General features: G+C 38.7%; 2 protein-coding genes across 10 annotated transcripts in view; both read left to right on the top strand.

Annotated features, from left to right (window-relative positions):
* Positions 1–760: 760 nt before the first annotated feature.
* Positions 761–7,733, top strand: nsmce4a (NSE4A component of SMC5/6 complex). Of its 4 annotated transcripts, none has more exons than XM_042501841.2 (11): positions 761–881; positions 1,704–1,921; positions 2,658–2,738; positions 4,115–4,245; positions 4,657–4,799; positions 5,087–5,186; positions 6,741–6,831; positions 6,918–7,012; positions 7,094–7,142; positions 7,235–7,320; positions 7,444–7,733. In XM_042501841.2, exons 2-11 carry the CDS (start codon positions 1,726–1,728, stop codon positions 7,507–7,509), a joined length of 1,038 nt encoding a protein of 345 aa, XP_042357775.1. In that variant the 5' UTR covers positions 761–881; positions 1,704–1,725; the 3' UTR covers positions 7,510–7,733. The 4 variants fall into 4 exon arrangements, with proteins under 4 accessions (XP_042357775.1, XP_042357776.1, XP_042357777.1 ...); XM_042501842.2 differs by having other exon boundaries at positions 832–980; XM_042501843.2 differs by lacking the exon at positions 761–881 and adding an exon at positions 1,048–1,155.
* Positions 7,734–8,889: 1,156 nt separating this feature from the next.
* Positions 8,890–15,814, top strand: part of tacc2 (transforming, acidic coiled-coil containing protein 2) — a 66,807-nt gene continuing 59,882 nt past the window's right edge. For 2 of the 6 annotated variants that reach the window (XM_088086661.1, XM_088086658.1), the window contains exon 1: positions 8,890–9,309. In XM_088086661.1, the coding sequence (XP_087942787.1) occupies positions 9,199–9,309 (111 nt within the window). In that variant the 5' untranslated portion in view covers positions 8,890–9,198. Of the gene's footprint in view, positions 9,310–10,141; positions 10,386–13,212; positions 13,304–14,011; positions 14,084–15,814 lie in introns of those variants that run through there. The other 4 variants (XM_088086660.1, XM_088086659.1, XM_088086657.1 and 1 more) reach the window with 3 other exon arrangements.

Here is a 15,814-nt window from a genome sequence, read left to right as displayed (position 1 = left end):
GGAATTTTGACGAAAAATTTGATTGGATACCTCGGCAAGCTTGCTTCAAAAAATCAAATCAAATAAAAATATGTTGCATGTGTTGATTTTGGATCTTGTGTAATTGTAATTTAATGTATTTGTAAGTCAAAACAGTGTCATCTCTACTCATTGATGTTATTAATGTGTCAGTTTTGTATGGCAGACTACTCGTCAAGATCAGTTAGGCTGTAATTGATGTTTTCATTTTTGAACAATTTAAAATACACGACATGACAAACATAATAAATAATGCACAGTGCAGGGAGAGGGAGAAAACGGAGTAGGCTTATTTGAAGCCTCCACCACCTAATAAAAAAGGAAAAATGTCAATGTTTTAAGCCTTTTTAAGCAATGACTTTTTACATGCATTAGTAGAATATGTTTAGAGGTTAGGAATCTGATAACATCAAATGTTTTTTTTAATCTTGAAAGTAAAGAATAAATGTTAATCCTTAGGCCTATTTATGTTTCCACACACACATCCCCAGTGACATTGCTGTTTACAAACACATTTCAGATTTAGCATTGTTGTTCTTAATCTGAAATGTCTTGAGTCTTGAAATTTGGCAACATAATTACGTTTACCATTCAAGTGTTATTTGTTGTTTCAATATGCTTTTGCATTTGAGAGTTTAATTTAAGATTTTAAAAAAGTAATAATTGTGATTTATATGTACATTTTCATTGTTTCATTTATTTTGTGAGGCAGGAGTTACTTTTTAAAAATTGAATTACATTAGTAATATTCTAGATTTAATTCCGAGTTTCCGTCTCTCTTAGTCAAGAAAGTACCAATACGAAACTGACTTCGCCGTCGTCAACAGTGCTGGAATGCTCCTGGCGCGGTCTGCCGCACGCAGGTAGCGATATTAAAGTTATCTAAATCAATATGGATCGATCTAGTTCAACAGTTAGCGTATTTCAGTTATGATTTCACTTTTAGCATGACGATTGCAGTGGTAAGTGAGAAAACAGTATAAAAGTTCAGCTCCGTTGCTAACCCAGCTGATTTAGCTAGTTAGCATCAGCTAAGGTTTGCCTGAAACGAACGGAAACGAGATGGTTAATTGTTCAGTACTTCCGTGTTTGAGTGAACCGCCAGACACTGATCCGCCCGGCAGCAGCCTGCTTCTGGTTTGTCTGATAGCTGATCAGAGTTTGGGATATTTACGTGTATTTTAGCTGCTTTAGTGTGTTTTTAAACTTTGTATAAGCATATTTGCACTAACGCCACGGCTGTGGTTCGTTGAGATATAATGTAATAATGTAATGCTAGCATAAAGTACTTATGTCGCTGTGCTGTAGCTAACGTCGGTAATGTGTAGTTGTCATTTAGCACGCCTGCAACACGACACCGGTTATCCAATACATTGAATTCACCGCTTTGTGTTGATTGTATTTAATCTGATGCTAGCAGCGTTTTGCATTAGGACTACCTTGTACATTAGCTTCAGTGAGGGATTTTTATCTTGACTTTCATAACGTCTTTGGCTAATTTTTTAACGTCGCGAAATAACGTTAAAGAACTCAACAGCTGCATCCAGCCTCGGGTTGTTTTAATTATCTAATATCAAGAATTGATGATAAGGTAATGGATTAGCTATAACACTCTCAAACAGAAACACGATTTGTTTATATTGCTGTTGTTTTGCATCAACGTGGTTCCCTCTCGCAACATGCAGCTCGTGCACTAACTGAGTGATTATGAGGAGAGCCGCAGGCGGCGAGGAGGAGGCTCCCCGGCACAACGGCACCGCCGGCCGCCGGAGAGGAGACCAGCACCAGGGAGACGGGGACGACGGTGGCTTCGGCGCAGCAGACCTGCAGGACGACGACAATGACCCGGGACTCCGGAGAGAGATACGGAGCAAGTACAGAGACCTCATCAACTCAGTGCAGCGTAAGTGACAGCATGGTGACGGCTTTAGTTGTTGTTGTTTATTGTTTATTGTACCTGTTTGATGTATAATAATAATAATAATAATAATAAACTTTATTACAGACTCAATGGTCCAGATAAGAGGAAGACAATACATACAAAAGATATAAAAGACACATAGAAGTACCATACACATCATATTCACAATGCAATAAGATCACTTAATAAAAAAAATTTAAAAAAATCCCCAATACAATATGTACAGATCACTTAAAAAACAATTAAAAAAGTCAATGACCACAGAGGAGACTACTATACCAATGCTTCCATATCCTGGACATATAGCGTGTAGTGCTCAATTTGATGCTTGTCAAAGCCATGATTATACAGTTCTCTGAGTTGTTCAGCCGACCTATAAATTTATACATCAAATTTCTCAACAAGGCTTGCAGTGTATTAAGACCTGCAGACACGAACATCTCGCTGGCGCTACACCAACGTGGTCTCCTCAGCAGAAGTCTCAAAGCATCATTGTAAGCTACCTGAATTTTACGCAGGCTTGCTTTGCTGTAATTAGACCACAAGTGGGAAGTATAGAGAGGAGTGCGGTGTGCTCTGAACAAAGCCACCTTCACTCCATCTGTACATGCACCAAACTTGCGAAGCAAACTGTTTGCTTGAGCATATAGAGAACGGCATTGCCTGTAAATGTATAATGTATGTCATTGTATGTCATCCTTTTGTCTTTTTCCTCCAGAGAATAGGGAAGATATGCTGAGTCCCTCCAACAACAAGCTCACAGAAGTTTTGGAAGAGGCAAACAAACTTTTTAAAGATGGTAGGTGTGATGTTTGCACTCATTTACATTAACAGCATGGAGGCCAGCTACAGTGCTGCACTACATAACACAATACATATTTTCTTTATTAAGAGAGATTTCTTTATGTCAGCACCTGCACTGACATAAATATTACAGTACTGTGCAAAAGTCATAGGCCACCATAGATTTGTTGATTTTGTTATGTGTGTGTGTGTGTTTTGCTTGTAGGAAAGGGTTTTACTTAAAATGTAAAATTATAAGTTATATTTGGCTTCGAGCTAAATTAATGGCAACCATTTTTTCAAAGGGGATTCTAAAAGGCTGTTAATTAATTCATTTATTTATTTACTTATGTAATATCTCATATTCTTATCAATAAAGCTGCATTTAAGTGTTTAGTGAGGAAATATTTTTAAAAATCCCTCAGTCTCTTTATTAAGATACAATCAAAGAATACAGATAACATGTACAGTGATTTAAAACACCCAAAAAGTCAGAACAAAAAATGAAGTCAGTATTTAGTGTGAAACATGGAACTGTACAACCATAACAAAAAAGTAGCTCAAACAATGAATATTGAGCTTTGGACGTGTCACAATACACCAGATGATTAGTATTGTAAATCTCACATTGTCTGGCCAAGAGAGATCAGTACATGCTGAGTGGAAAGGGAGATCACTTTCAAATTTAGCCTTTTGAAGTAGTTTTATTTTGAAATATTTGCGTTTGTAATACTGTATACATATTTCCTGTATGTGCTGGTTGTATTTTAGTAAAGACACTACTGAGAAATAAATATGGATGATTATTATAACCTTGTTAGAATAACAAAATTTCAAGGTGGCCTCAGACTTGTGTACATTGCTGTACAAGAGGTTGCATGTTCTCCCCGTGTTTCCCCCGGTGTTCCTGTTTCATCCCACAGTCCAGAGACATGCAGGTCACGTTAACTGGTGACTCAAAATTGCCTTTTTTAAATTGCTCAATTAAATTTAGTGCAATGGTACATTGTAGTATCCAGAGTCATACCTAAATCTTGTGAAAAATATTGCGTCACCAATACATATTGATTTGAAACGGTGTCAGTACTCATTTTCTGCAGTATAGATACGCCAGTACCGGCTGCTCAAGTGTTAATGTTTACCACTGTAATTCAGCTGTTCTCTGCTGCTAATTAAGAACAGAAAAGTCATTGTTGCCACTATATCATTTATGATGTCAATGTTAACTTTTCCCCGCAGTATTGAAAACAGAATTGACTATCAATATTTTTTGAAGGTATGGTGTCCAAGTTAGAAATTCCAGTATCTTGACAACATTACCTGAATCACGGCTCATCGTCATCACTCAGTCCTATATTTTGGCCACTTCACTTTCACTGTGTTCCCCGGCAGTCCGGCAGGCGAGAGAAGCAGCTCTGGATGCTCAGCTCCTCGTTGTGGCCACGGACCTCGGAAAGGAGAAAGCCAGCCAACTGTTCTCCGAGGGCACAACTTTTGATCCCACTGCTTTTGCTGAGCATCTTGTGAGTGAGTTTATTGTGTACACACTATCATCAAAAAGATAACATAATCGCTGCATTGTTTAACAACATTTACAGATGGTCTTCAGCCGGTATACTCATTAATTGTCCTCAAACTTAATTCCGGGTGGCATTAAAAAAGTCTTAAAGTATTAAATTTAACTTCCCCTAAGCTGTTGAAACCCTGAAGTGGCCACATTTATTTACAGAGAAGTGTCACAGCTTTAACACAATTAATACAAAGTGCTTTACTGTCAAACACGGAGAGAAATGTGATAGAGGAGGGAAAAAACATTAAGAAAATAGGACATAGAAAGCAACATGATAATCTTATAACAATATACGATGTAGAAAATCTGAGTATGTGTGTAATGGGAATACGCTCATGAGGAGATGTCTCTTCTTTCCTGCCAGCTGACTTTCATGGGACTCAACCGACTAGAAGACGGCGAGGAGGAGCAGCAGAACGGAGATGGCTACCTGCCCGAGGACGCTTGGCAGAGATTGGCCAGGAGAGCAGAGTGCTGTTTCAGGACGGCGCCCTCCTTCCACTACATGTGAGTGCATCAGGATGTTATGTGTCAGCTGGGGTGACTTCAGTGCCGGGACACTTACCCGCTTATTCAAACAACCACTTATGATGACAAAACAGCATATTGTAATCAAACAAATGTACAGTGCACCTACAAGTAAATAATGCAGATTGGAAATTTACACAGAGTTTAAACGGGTTTATTATTCATATTCTTATTTTTAGGTTCATTTTTGCATTTTGCTTGGTTTGTTTCTGTCCTCAGCACTATTTTCTCTCTTTGACCTTTTCATTCCCGTCGTTCTGCATTAGGATGGGATCCTTCCATGCAGAGCCGCCACCTCCAAAGCAAAGGATAGAGCGGCAAAGGAAGGCACCGAGCAAAGAAGCCAAAAGGATAATGCCTACTCAGGTACCTAAACTTAACCCATATTTCCATATTAAAGAGGGTCAAGTCAAACTTTATTTATAGAGCACAATGAAAAACAACCGCAGTTGAACCAAAGCGCTTGACAGTCATAAAATACAAAACAGATAAATACAGAAGCAAACGGCAATAGGACATAAGAGAGAATAAACATAATAAAGCAAATTACTGCACAACAAAGGACGAGGCGCAACAAAAGATCCAATCATTTTAAGTTGCAAATGAAAAAAGATGGGTGTTCAGTTGCAACTCAAAAGTTTCTATTGTTTGAGCAGTTTATATTTGCATTGGTTAGCTTTTTCGGAGTTTAGGGGCAGCCATGCAAAGGCTCGGTCGTTGCTGGTTTTGTGCCTATTTCTGAGAACGTCCAGGAGCATCTGATGAGTCGACATCGGTGCTCTAACTGGAGTATGCCGATACAGTAATCAGTGGATGGAGGCCAATACTGGTGTCATGTGATCCATTCTCCTTTTTCAGTTAGCAGAAGAGTGGCTGCATTTTGAACTAACTTCAGACGATGCAGAGTCGACTGATGTGTTCCCACAGAGAAAACTCCACTTCTCTACATGCATGTGACTTTGCAGACAGTTACGAGTGACTGTCTGCAAAGAAGGTTTTCAAATTAGGCTTCAGATGTCTGTCGTCATATTTAATAACATCTCCCCCTCAGTAAATCCTCAATTTGAATAATTCATCGGATTAAATGACTTTTTTAAATTGAACAATTGAGTTTAGTGAGTAAATGTAATTTATGTTGCTGTTAGATTGCTGCGAGACTGCCCTGTTTACTCAGGTAAACACCAACAAATAAGGACCAAAGCAGGATATGTAATCAGAGAAAAACAAAGTGAATTTTGGAAATTACTGAATCGATCTCGATCTTCTTTTTTCTTTTTCTTTTTTTTTATGTGACTTTTGCACTTAACCATCTGAAGTTATTGAAAATGTTTGGCTCATACAAGTTTGAGATAATCCTATGCAGCCACCACTGTAATCTAATTCTACAAATAGTGTAATATTCCTAATGTTATTGTCGCCTCATCTTTATTTGCAACTGTGCAGAAATATTGGTTTTAAACAAAATGAATAGACACGCGAAAAAGAAGAAAAAAAACCATCTGCACAGCATTTGAAAGCTGATTTATGAATTCTGATCTCAGTGTTAAAAATAAAGCTTTGTACTGTTTGGTGCAGCCTCGGGGCCTTTGCACAGCGAGTCAATTTTGTTTTGTCAGAAAGAGTTTTGTCATTGTTCGCACACTGACCCCAGAAACTTTGTCCATCATAATTATTAAAAAAAAAAGTTGGGGTTCCTGCATTTTTTTTTTTTTTTTTTACAAAAAGCCATTGGAGAGTTGTGTGGTGTTTCTCTCCATTTTGCAATTTTTTCAAAACAAGTAGAACAATAAAATGCATCGGAGTGAGTGTGTAATGTTTCAAAATTGACAAACTGAGTCAGTTGTCTTTCAGAACATGTCCTGTCTGAGAGGATTTTGATGTCTCACATACTTACTTCATTATGTCCCTGATGTCTCTCAGCTGAAGAAAATGGAAGACTCCCATCAAGAAGCGACAGAGAAAGAGGTGGAGAGGATCCTGGGATACCTGAAGAGTTATTACCAAGATGATCGTGAGTGTAACGTCGACTTCACAGACACAAACATCTCATTATCTTTTTCACTATTATTTCCTCACGTGTCTCTGCTTCTATCGCAGCAACATCGCCGATATCCTATTACGAGTTTGTCATTGACCCCAACTCGTTTTCTCGGACGGTAGAAAACATTTTCCACACGTCTTTTCTAATCAGGGTGAGCTCAAGTGTGTTTATACTGAGTTTTTCTGCCCTCTAGTGACCGTTTTCAGGTGTGACCGTGTTGTTTGTGTTTCAGGATGGGTTAGCACGGATGTATTTTGATAGTGACAAACTGCCTTGTATAGGTAAGGAGTTGCAATATTTAGTTGTATTATTCTGACTGGGGACTGACATAAAAATGTCTGTTTTACCAGCGTTGTATGTTTTTGTGTCTCAGCACCTGTAGAGGAGGGAGAGGTGGAGGCTGGAGGATCATACAGCCGTAAACAGTGCATCGTCTCCATCAGCCCAAAGACGTGGAAGGTTAGCAAGTCTTGGCCTGAAAACATTTTACTTAATGTAGCAACAATACAAGATGTACATTAAAAAAATATCTTTATTTGTGTCTTTGATCATGATGTTATTGTCACAACTGTTCTTTCCTAGGAGCTCATAGAAGCCTTCGACATCAGAGACACGTTGATTCAGCCTCCAAACACGCAGAATGAGTGACGAACCCCGCCACTGTGTTAGCTGAAACCAAACAATGTTTTTAGGTGTGTTACTATTTTCATTTTAAAAAAATTAATTTCTAAATAACAAAAACAAACTGTCAAAAGGCCAAATTCCAGTGGTCACTGACTTAAGGTCCTATTTACTCAACTGTACATTTTGCTGTAATTTTTTTACTTTTTACTGGTTTTAGAAGTTTGAATAATAAAAGTGAAAGAGGAGAAGGCTAGTACTGTTAACTTTTAAGAAATATGAGTGGGAGCTGTCATATTATTGGTTGCATAATGTAGGTTGTTACATCCTGGTTGTGAATGTCATGAGTTAAAGGAACTGTATGCATCATTCAGAGCTCATCTATGAGTTAGAGTCTGAGCTGTGATTGTCTGCACACGGCTCTCAACATGGAGGAGGCCGAGCTGGGGGCTAGCAGCTAACGGTGCTAACAGCATGAACATTGCAAAAATGGCAACAGTGCAGATTGAGCTAACACAGTAAATTTACCTGATGGTAGCAAAAGTTGAATTATTGTGTTCATCCAGTTAAAACTAGACTTTCAAAATACATGTTAACGTGTTAGACTGAAATCATACTAAGTCGAATTTCTTGAAGTCAGACTATCACACAAAGATAATGCGGTTGGGGGTTGATTTATTCTTTAGTGTACACGCCTCAACCAGACCTGAACTACTGCATGCTGTAGTCCCTGCGCTGGGCTTTGACATGGAAGTCCAACAGCATCAATTCATAGACAAACAGGAAAAACAAAGAAGAATTAAAGAGAAAAACAAAATGAGACAAAAGTACCAACAAAAGGTACTAGAGTACATACAAAATGTACAGCACAGAAAGGTTATCCTTGTGTTCATCGTTCCACTTGCAAAAAAAAAAAAAAAAATTCCACGAATTGCAAAAAAATTGGTAGATTTAAATATTTTTTAAAACTAGGGAAAATGTCTGGAAAAAAGCTAGGGGAAAAATAATATAATATAATAATAATAGATATAATTATATATTTAGATTTATGTTACAGAATTATGTTTTTAACTAATTTGTGGGTAATATTCTTTAACTAATTTTGCTAATTCTTTGGTCATTCGGTCACCTCGTTTCTACTGTAATTGTACAAATATACGGGAAACAAATAATGTTTTCTATCAAGCAATTCACAAAGTTATTCTTCTGCTTTTTTTTTTTTTTGCTGTATGTTTTTCCTCCTGCTCTATATTGACTGAGTGATTTTGATCTGATTCAGTTGGATGCACACACTGATATCACTGTGCGCTCGCATCCTGACGATGTTGCCATCTCCTGTATCTTTTAAAGAGACAGGCACCCTTTGTGCTGCCTCCCATCTCTTCCTCTCTGAGCATTTTTTTTTCCCTCCAAAGCTTCAGTCACACCCGTGCAGTGATGTGATGCTGAGCTGCATGTGAAGCTGGAGAGAGAAGCTCCCTTTTTTCACACTCATTTGATTAGCTTGGATTCCTTATGTAATGTGGATTTTTTTTATTTTTTATATAACAATGGCTTGAGAATATATGTCACAGGCGCACCACGGGCAATGCGGTGCAGAGCATTTATTAGTCACTGAGGCACACACTCACACAGACACAGAGGCGTGCACACGCTCACTCTGTAGCTCCAGCAGAGATCTGCCTGCCCTGGCGATGCTCACTCTGACTGATAACGATGCAGTTCTGCAGGAAGGTGCTCTGCAAGCCGTGTAGTGCCAGAGTCACTTCACCAGAGGAGGACATGGAATACAAGATGGGGAGCTGCATCGGAATCTCACACAGACAGGTAAACAGAGGAGGAGAGGGAGGACGCTGAGCTGAGGCTGCCTGCAGTGTAGCATCAATGCCTGTCAGACTGAGCAGAGAGAGCGTGGAAGAGGCATCAGAATAGGTTTTACTGTTCAACAGCTGAGTCTTTACACTAGAGAGAAGGTGCACTCTATGGTTGGAGGAGGGGCGACGGCATGGAAAAGGAGCTGTGGAGATGTTGAGAAAGGGAGGAGTATAAAAGTGAGAGGATGGTGCTGATTGTAGGGAGGCAGGTTGACGAGAAAATGGAGTATGTGTGTGTGTTTTAGATTCATGTTTGCCAGTTGAGATTGGTCAAACCTGCAAGGCAACAAGAGTGTTTAAAGTACGCTTTGAGAACCAGAGCTGATCAAATCAGTGTTATTTATAGGGATGATAATAAGCCTGCTGTACCCACAGGCTGGGCACTCAGCTGATGATGGCCTGTGATGATGGCAGATAAAACAGGACCCAAAATACATCTCAAACCCTCTGAAAATGTGGCTCCTGCTCACATGGTTGCTTTGTTATTCTTGCCATTAGTGGTTTTTGCTTCAGCAGGTTTGTGGTTGTGTTTGAACATGTCAATCAGTGCCAAATGACAGAAGGGAGACACAGAAAGAGCTTTACCACATTTATCTTAAGAGGATGAATACATGCAGAAGAAATGGAGATAAATGAAAGCTACAGGTGGGATGAATTAAAAGCATCAGTCAGGAAGTCTGACACCTCATCCTCCTGTCCATGTGCCTGTTTGTTTACAGTGTTGCCGTAGGACTAGTGTCCCCTCCAGCTGACTGCCAGTCTGCCCTCCCCTCCCTCCACCACCCAGATCAGACATGGCTTCCCCAGCTCCAGTTCAGCCCTGTCCCCTCTCCTGTCCCTGTCCTGTGTGTCCACCCTCTGTCCTCTCCTCCCACTCAGCGTGCAATACAAAAATAGCAACAGAGGGACCAGGGCTCCTCAGAGAAGAGGACAGAAACAAACATTGGCCTTGAGTCCGACAGTAAACACAGACTGGATTTTGGTTAAAAGCTTGACACTGTTGAGTGGGAAAGTCTCGTGTTTGCAGTGGTGAGTAGTTCATGAGTTGCAGCAGTGGTACATATTTTAGATGATTTGATTGGTATATAGTAGTCTTATGTCAATATGTGAAAATGGGAGGGACACAGGCTGAAGGGTGATGATTGTGCAAGTTTGTATTGACATTTGTGTGACTTTGTTTGGCTTTACCTATCATCTCATTTAAATCTAGTATGAGGATTTGAGTGTCGCTGTCTTTGCCAGGTGGATAAACATTGTTTGCAGTGTGTTCACCTGCTTCCCTAACCTTTCTGAATTATCCAGTATCATGAGTATTATCTGAGAAATACAATACTGAATTATGTTAACCCTTTGAAGGCTGCATCAACATCACTTTTTTTTCAGATGCCTTTTATGAGTAATTAAACCTTTGAACCCTGAGCAAAGAGGTTGAATTATTTCAAACATGGGAAAAAAAGGCAGTAAGAACTAAGCAAGAGCTGTCCTTCACATTGCAAGAATTTAGTAGATTAAGACATTTTTTTTAGTAAGTTACAGATTATATTAACTAACTATATTATTATTACTATTATTATTATTGTTATTGTTATTATTAATTTCACAGAATTATTTTAATTTTTAAGCAGTTTTTTTTCCAGATCACTTCCTTTTTAAAAAAAAAAAACAAAACAAAAACTTTCCAGTTTTTTGTTTGTTTATTTGTGTGCATTTTATTTGTTTGTTTGTTGTTGTTTTTTGTGCTAATTTTCAGGTTATTTTCTTGGACTTTTTAGTAATTTCTTGCTAACTTCTGGGTCACTTTTCTTCAGTTGCTCATTGCCTTCTTCCCATGAAAGAATTCAAGCCATTTTGCCCAGGTTTCAAAGGGTTAAATAGTACTTTAGAAATACAGCATTGTGTTCAGTTTGGAGGTCGTGTTCCTGCTGGGTTTTCTTGTACCTGTGTAAGGGTCAGATATGGGGCAGGAAACAGTAACCCCATACTGTAGGTGTCCAAGCACAGACACAGGGAGCTCATCCAAACCCAAGAGCTTAAATAATGGCTCATGTTGAGAGATTGACAGGCCAAAGATGAGGTGCAAAGAGACCTGGCAACAGTCTAATCATATGATTTGCCCCAGTGCACTCTGCGCTGCCAAAAAGCCCTGAGACACAGCTATCGGTTAAAGTGCACACGCGTCCACACAGCTCGAGGGCTGAAATTACACCCCATTCACACAAATAGCAAGCAGGCAAGATGGAAGACGAGTTGTCACACTGCAGAATAAAGAACTCAGATGTAAAGGGGAAATCCAGATATTACATTTCACAATGAGATAACCACAGGGAATGTATAGGACAAAAATTAATCATTTGCATACTCAGAACTGGAATTCACATTGGTTTTAAAATGAAGTGATCATGACAAATTGTGCACGAGGCTGGAATAAAGTCTAACAGCAGTGGACAGGGCAGATCTCTATTTATAAAGTCTTGCATATCCAGGTCAGTGCTTTCTGACTATACACGTACAGTCCCTGCAGTCATACGAGGAATGCACAAACAACATTTCTGTTTGCACGAGTGTTTACTGCTCAGCTGCAAGTCATACAACTGAAAAATGAGAAAGGCAGAGAATATATGTTGAGGTTATCAAAGCTGTTCTTTCGTGATTTGATATAAAATCATACCAAGGTTAAAGGCTTTTGGCCTTTTTGTGAAATAATTAAAATATCTTAACATTTCTTTTCTAGAATATACTGTTTATGTGTTGATGACAAATTGGATAAGAGATGCTCTTGGATGATTTTAATAGCCTCAGCTCTTCCTCCTGTGCATTAACAGACTGAACACTGCTGGAAACCAAGAGACACCACAATCTGTTATTTACCACATGGATTACTTTTCTGAGCCTCCGTCACTGTGTCAGTGCGCTACAGTCACATCATGAGCACCAAGTCACAGATCGCATCTGAAGATATTCTCATTTTAGGAGGCTATTTGTTTGAGGTAATTCCAAGCAGAGGGGGCCAGCTGGTTATAGTTAGCCCTTTAAAACCTAGTTCGACATCAGTTGTCTTGTGCTGAGGACACCTCTCACAAGCTATTTAACCCTTTGAAACCTCAGCACATTGGTTTGATTTTTTTTCCTGACCGACTTGGCAAGAAATGTGCCACAAATTGCAAAAAAAAAAAAAAAGAAGAAATAAAAGATGACAAAGAAAATGACCTGACAAGTAGTTTTTAAAAGTGGGGGTGGGGGGTAGGGTGATCAGAAAATTGTCAAAAACTAGGGAAAATGTTGAGAAAACTTGATTCAAAATCATCCTAATTCTATATTTAATATCATGTCACAGAAAAAAAACCATGTATTTTTTAATTTTCTGCTTTTTTTTTCTGGATAATTTTTTTTTTTTTTTTTTTTTTTTACTTTTTTGTGCTTATTTTCTGGTAATTTTCGTATGTCTTCTTAATAATTTCTTGCTATTTCTGGGGCCATATGTTGTTAAATTACTCATTACCTTCTCCTTGTGTTTTTGAAAGAAATCAAACCAATTTGCTGAGGGTTCAAAGGGTTAAAGTCATCTCTAGAATCAACTTCTATAATTACAAGATGCTGTGAGGATGCTGCTCCTGCTCTTAAGCCCACACCAGCTGAGGTAAAGCCTGCACTTTGGTCTGAGAGGGAGGTCTTGCATCACAGGTCCCTAATCTCCAAAACAACGCACACTTAACCATTCTCCCTCCCTGCTACCTCATACCAGAGACCTTTAATCCTGTGCAGCATGAGTCTGACTCCTGAGGGACCACAGACCCCCTGATCACTTTGTGTGTCTCAGTGGGAATAGCCGTCTGCTGATGGTCCTTCTGTCTTTCAGCCAGCTGATGTGAGAGGCTGCAGGTTTGGGCGGTTGTGGCCCCCCAACTGGATGAGCCATGGGGAACGAGAGCAGCACAACTGAGGTGTTGGTAAGGGTGAGCTTGCTGGCATTGTGTGGCTGGGACTGCTACTTGCTGCCCCTGTGCTGCTATATATACCTAGGACTAACAAAACTAACACTTGCTGGCATGATTACTAACTGCTGGCTTCAGTAAAACATGTGGTATTTGCACAGGATGGGCTGTAGACTTTGCGTACATTGCTTTGTTGTGGCTTGTCCAATAAGCATTTAGATAACATGCCTGGTTCTCCTGTGTTGTTAACTGGCGTTTACTGCTGCTCACCTTGATACCTCCAAGCTTGATTTCTTGCAGCTTGTAATATCCATTATTTCAAACACAGCTGGAAAGCTATTATGTGTGCCTCTGATGTGCATGAAGAGTTTTTCCTATGATTACCCCCCTTTAAGAGTACTTTTTTGCTGAAATTCTTAATTACATAAAAAGCTACAGAAAAAAGTAGTATCCACATGTGACAGGATTTCAGCCGTGGAATTTAGGATTACCTTAATCGGATTAACGTTAAACATTTGTATCATGAGCTATAGACTCTACAAACCATGCACTGGACCTCATTAGATGTGATTGCAAAGTGAGGCTTAACGTTGTTACTTTTGCCTTGAAAACTATAGTGATTTGTTTTCAGTGCATTAGTGCATACCACCTCTGCTTTATGCTGCACTGTAGGTTTTCACTCCTTAAAGATGTGTTGTTGAATTCTGTCATTCCCCATCACAGCCAGAAGAGGGCACTCCAGAAAATGTTGTACTGTTTCCACCTCAGGAAAATCAAAATGACTCGCCTCAGCAGGTACAATGTTTGTGTGTGTGTATGTGTGTGTGTGTCTATGTGCGGAAGTCTGAAAGACTCATAAACTGGTGGGTGAGATATTTTAGTGCATTTTTTCTAAAGTAAACATGAAATCTTAAAAATACTCTTCCAGATTTTGATATAGTGCTTAATAATCCCTGTTTGCTGTTGATATTGACACTTAGTTATAGTGCAGTTACATTTAAAGGGTAAGTTTGGTATTTTCCATCTTGGATCCTATTTCCTCATGTTTTTGTGTCTAAGTGACTAATTGGAACAACAGTATTTGAAACTGGTTGAATATTGAGCAGAGCGCTGCACACAGCAGCAACAAAACAGGCTGCAATGAAACCAGTCGGGGACGTTCGCATGGTCATTTTATGTCCTCTAAAAGCTATCTTTGCTGTTGACATGTTCAGATTATTATTCTAAGTGTGTTATACCATTATAGAATGTATTGAAGGTAGATTTTTTTTAGAGTATGATCCTTTTTTTTAATTTATCCAGAAACAGCCCTAAAATCTCTATTGCCAATTCCACCAGACTGCATTTAAATATACAGTTATTTTATCATCATAAAACACACTTCATTCAAAGTCAGAGAAGCAAAATTAAATTCACAGAGCTATCTTGATTTCCATCATTCCAACAGTAACTAACTCTAATTTGGTTAAAATGAGCTCTTTATTCACATGGCTTATTTAAAAGGAGTCTGGTTGGTTTGCTGATGGTAATGTCTGGTTAAATAAAAAGGATCGTAAAGGGTCTATCTCTGTAAGGATCACTTCCATAATGTCGTCAGACACTTAGAATGATAATCTAATGTTTGAGTGTAAATTGACAGTGCGGATGTTCCCTGAGTGTTTACACTGCAGCCTGTTTTACCACCGCTGACCTCAGCCCTCGTGCTCAATACTGGGCCACATTTTAAAAGATCTTTTGTTCCCATCAGTCATTTAGACACAAAAACATGGGAAAATGGGGTCCAGGTGGGAAAATACCAGATTAACCCTTGAAGTTCTCACTTTTAAAGTTCCATAAGGTGAAAATGAGCAGATTTCAAACCTCTTATATTCCACATTTATGACATTATCCCTGTTGCATATTTTTTTTGGTTATACACATGCACTGCAATTATATGTGGTTTACCTTAAGAAGGGACAGTGCAAAAATAATAAATACACAATGTATAAAATTGCCAGAATTAGCCAGGAAGCTATTTTTGATCTGTAGTCCCTTGGCCATAGTGTTGCAGAAGGCTTCCTGAAATACAACAAAGCAAAAGAACAAAGAAATGTGACATACAATTTAAAAAGATTTCTTTTAACACATCAGCAAGAGAAAGAAAGACAAACAAAGCAGACCAAAAATAACAACCAAAAAAGACATAACATGCAATTTAAATATTTAAGAATAATATACAATTTTTAAAGGCACTAAAAATGGCAGTGATATAGGTATTTGTTCTGTTTTTATACTTCCTACTCAAGATCCATACAGTGTTTAACCCTTTGAGACAACATCACTTTGCCTGTGCTGCTTTCAGACACCTTTTACAAGTATTGAACTCTCTGAAACCTGAGCAAACTGGTGCAATTTCTTTTAGAGACATGGGGAAAAAGCAATTAACAAATTCACTGAAATGTTACAAAGATTGCACAAAAAAATAGAAGATTTAGAAAATTACTTTTTCAAAAGCTAGTGAAAAATATCGAGGGATTAAATTAAGTA

The sequence above is a fragment of the Plectropomus leopardus genome, chromosome 13 (assembly GCF_026936395.1).
Source record: "Plectropomus leopardus strain MGB_pleo_1.0 chromosome 13, ASM2693639v1, whole genome shotgun sequence".
Classification (NCBI taxonomy): Eukaryota; Metazoa; Chordata; class Actinopteri; order Perciformes; family Serranidae; genus Plectropomus; species Plectropomus leopardus.
The sequence above is the reverse complement of the archived record's forward strand: the minus strand, read 5'-3'. Positions and strand labels throughout refer to the sequence as shown.

Coding starts and splice junctions, on each gene's coding strand:
- nsmce4a (XM_042501841.2), top strand. CDS start 1,726: ATGAGGAGAGCCGCAGGCGGCGAGGAGGAGGCTCCCCGGCACAACGGC. Junction 5,187..6,740: donor AAAGGATAATGCCTACTCAG/GTACCTAAACTT, acceptor GATGTCTCTCAG/CTGAAGAAAATGGAAGACTC. Junction 6,832..6,917: donor GAGTTATTACCAAGATGATC/GTGAGTGTAACG, acceptor CTTCTATCGCAG/CAACATCGCCGATATCCTAT.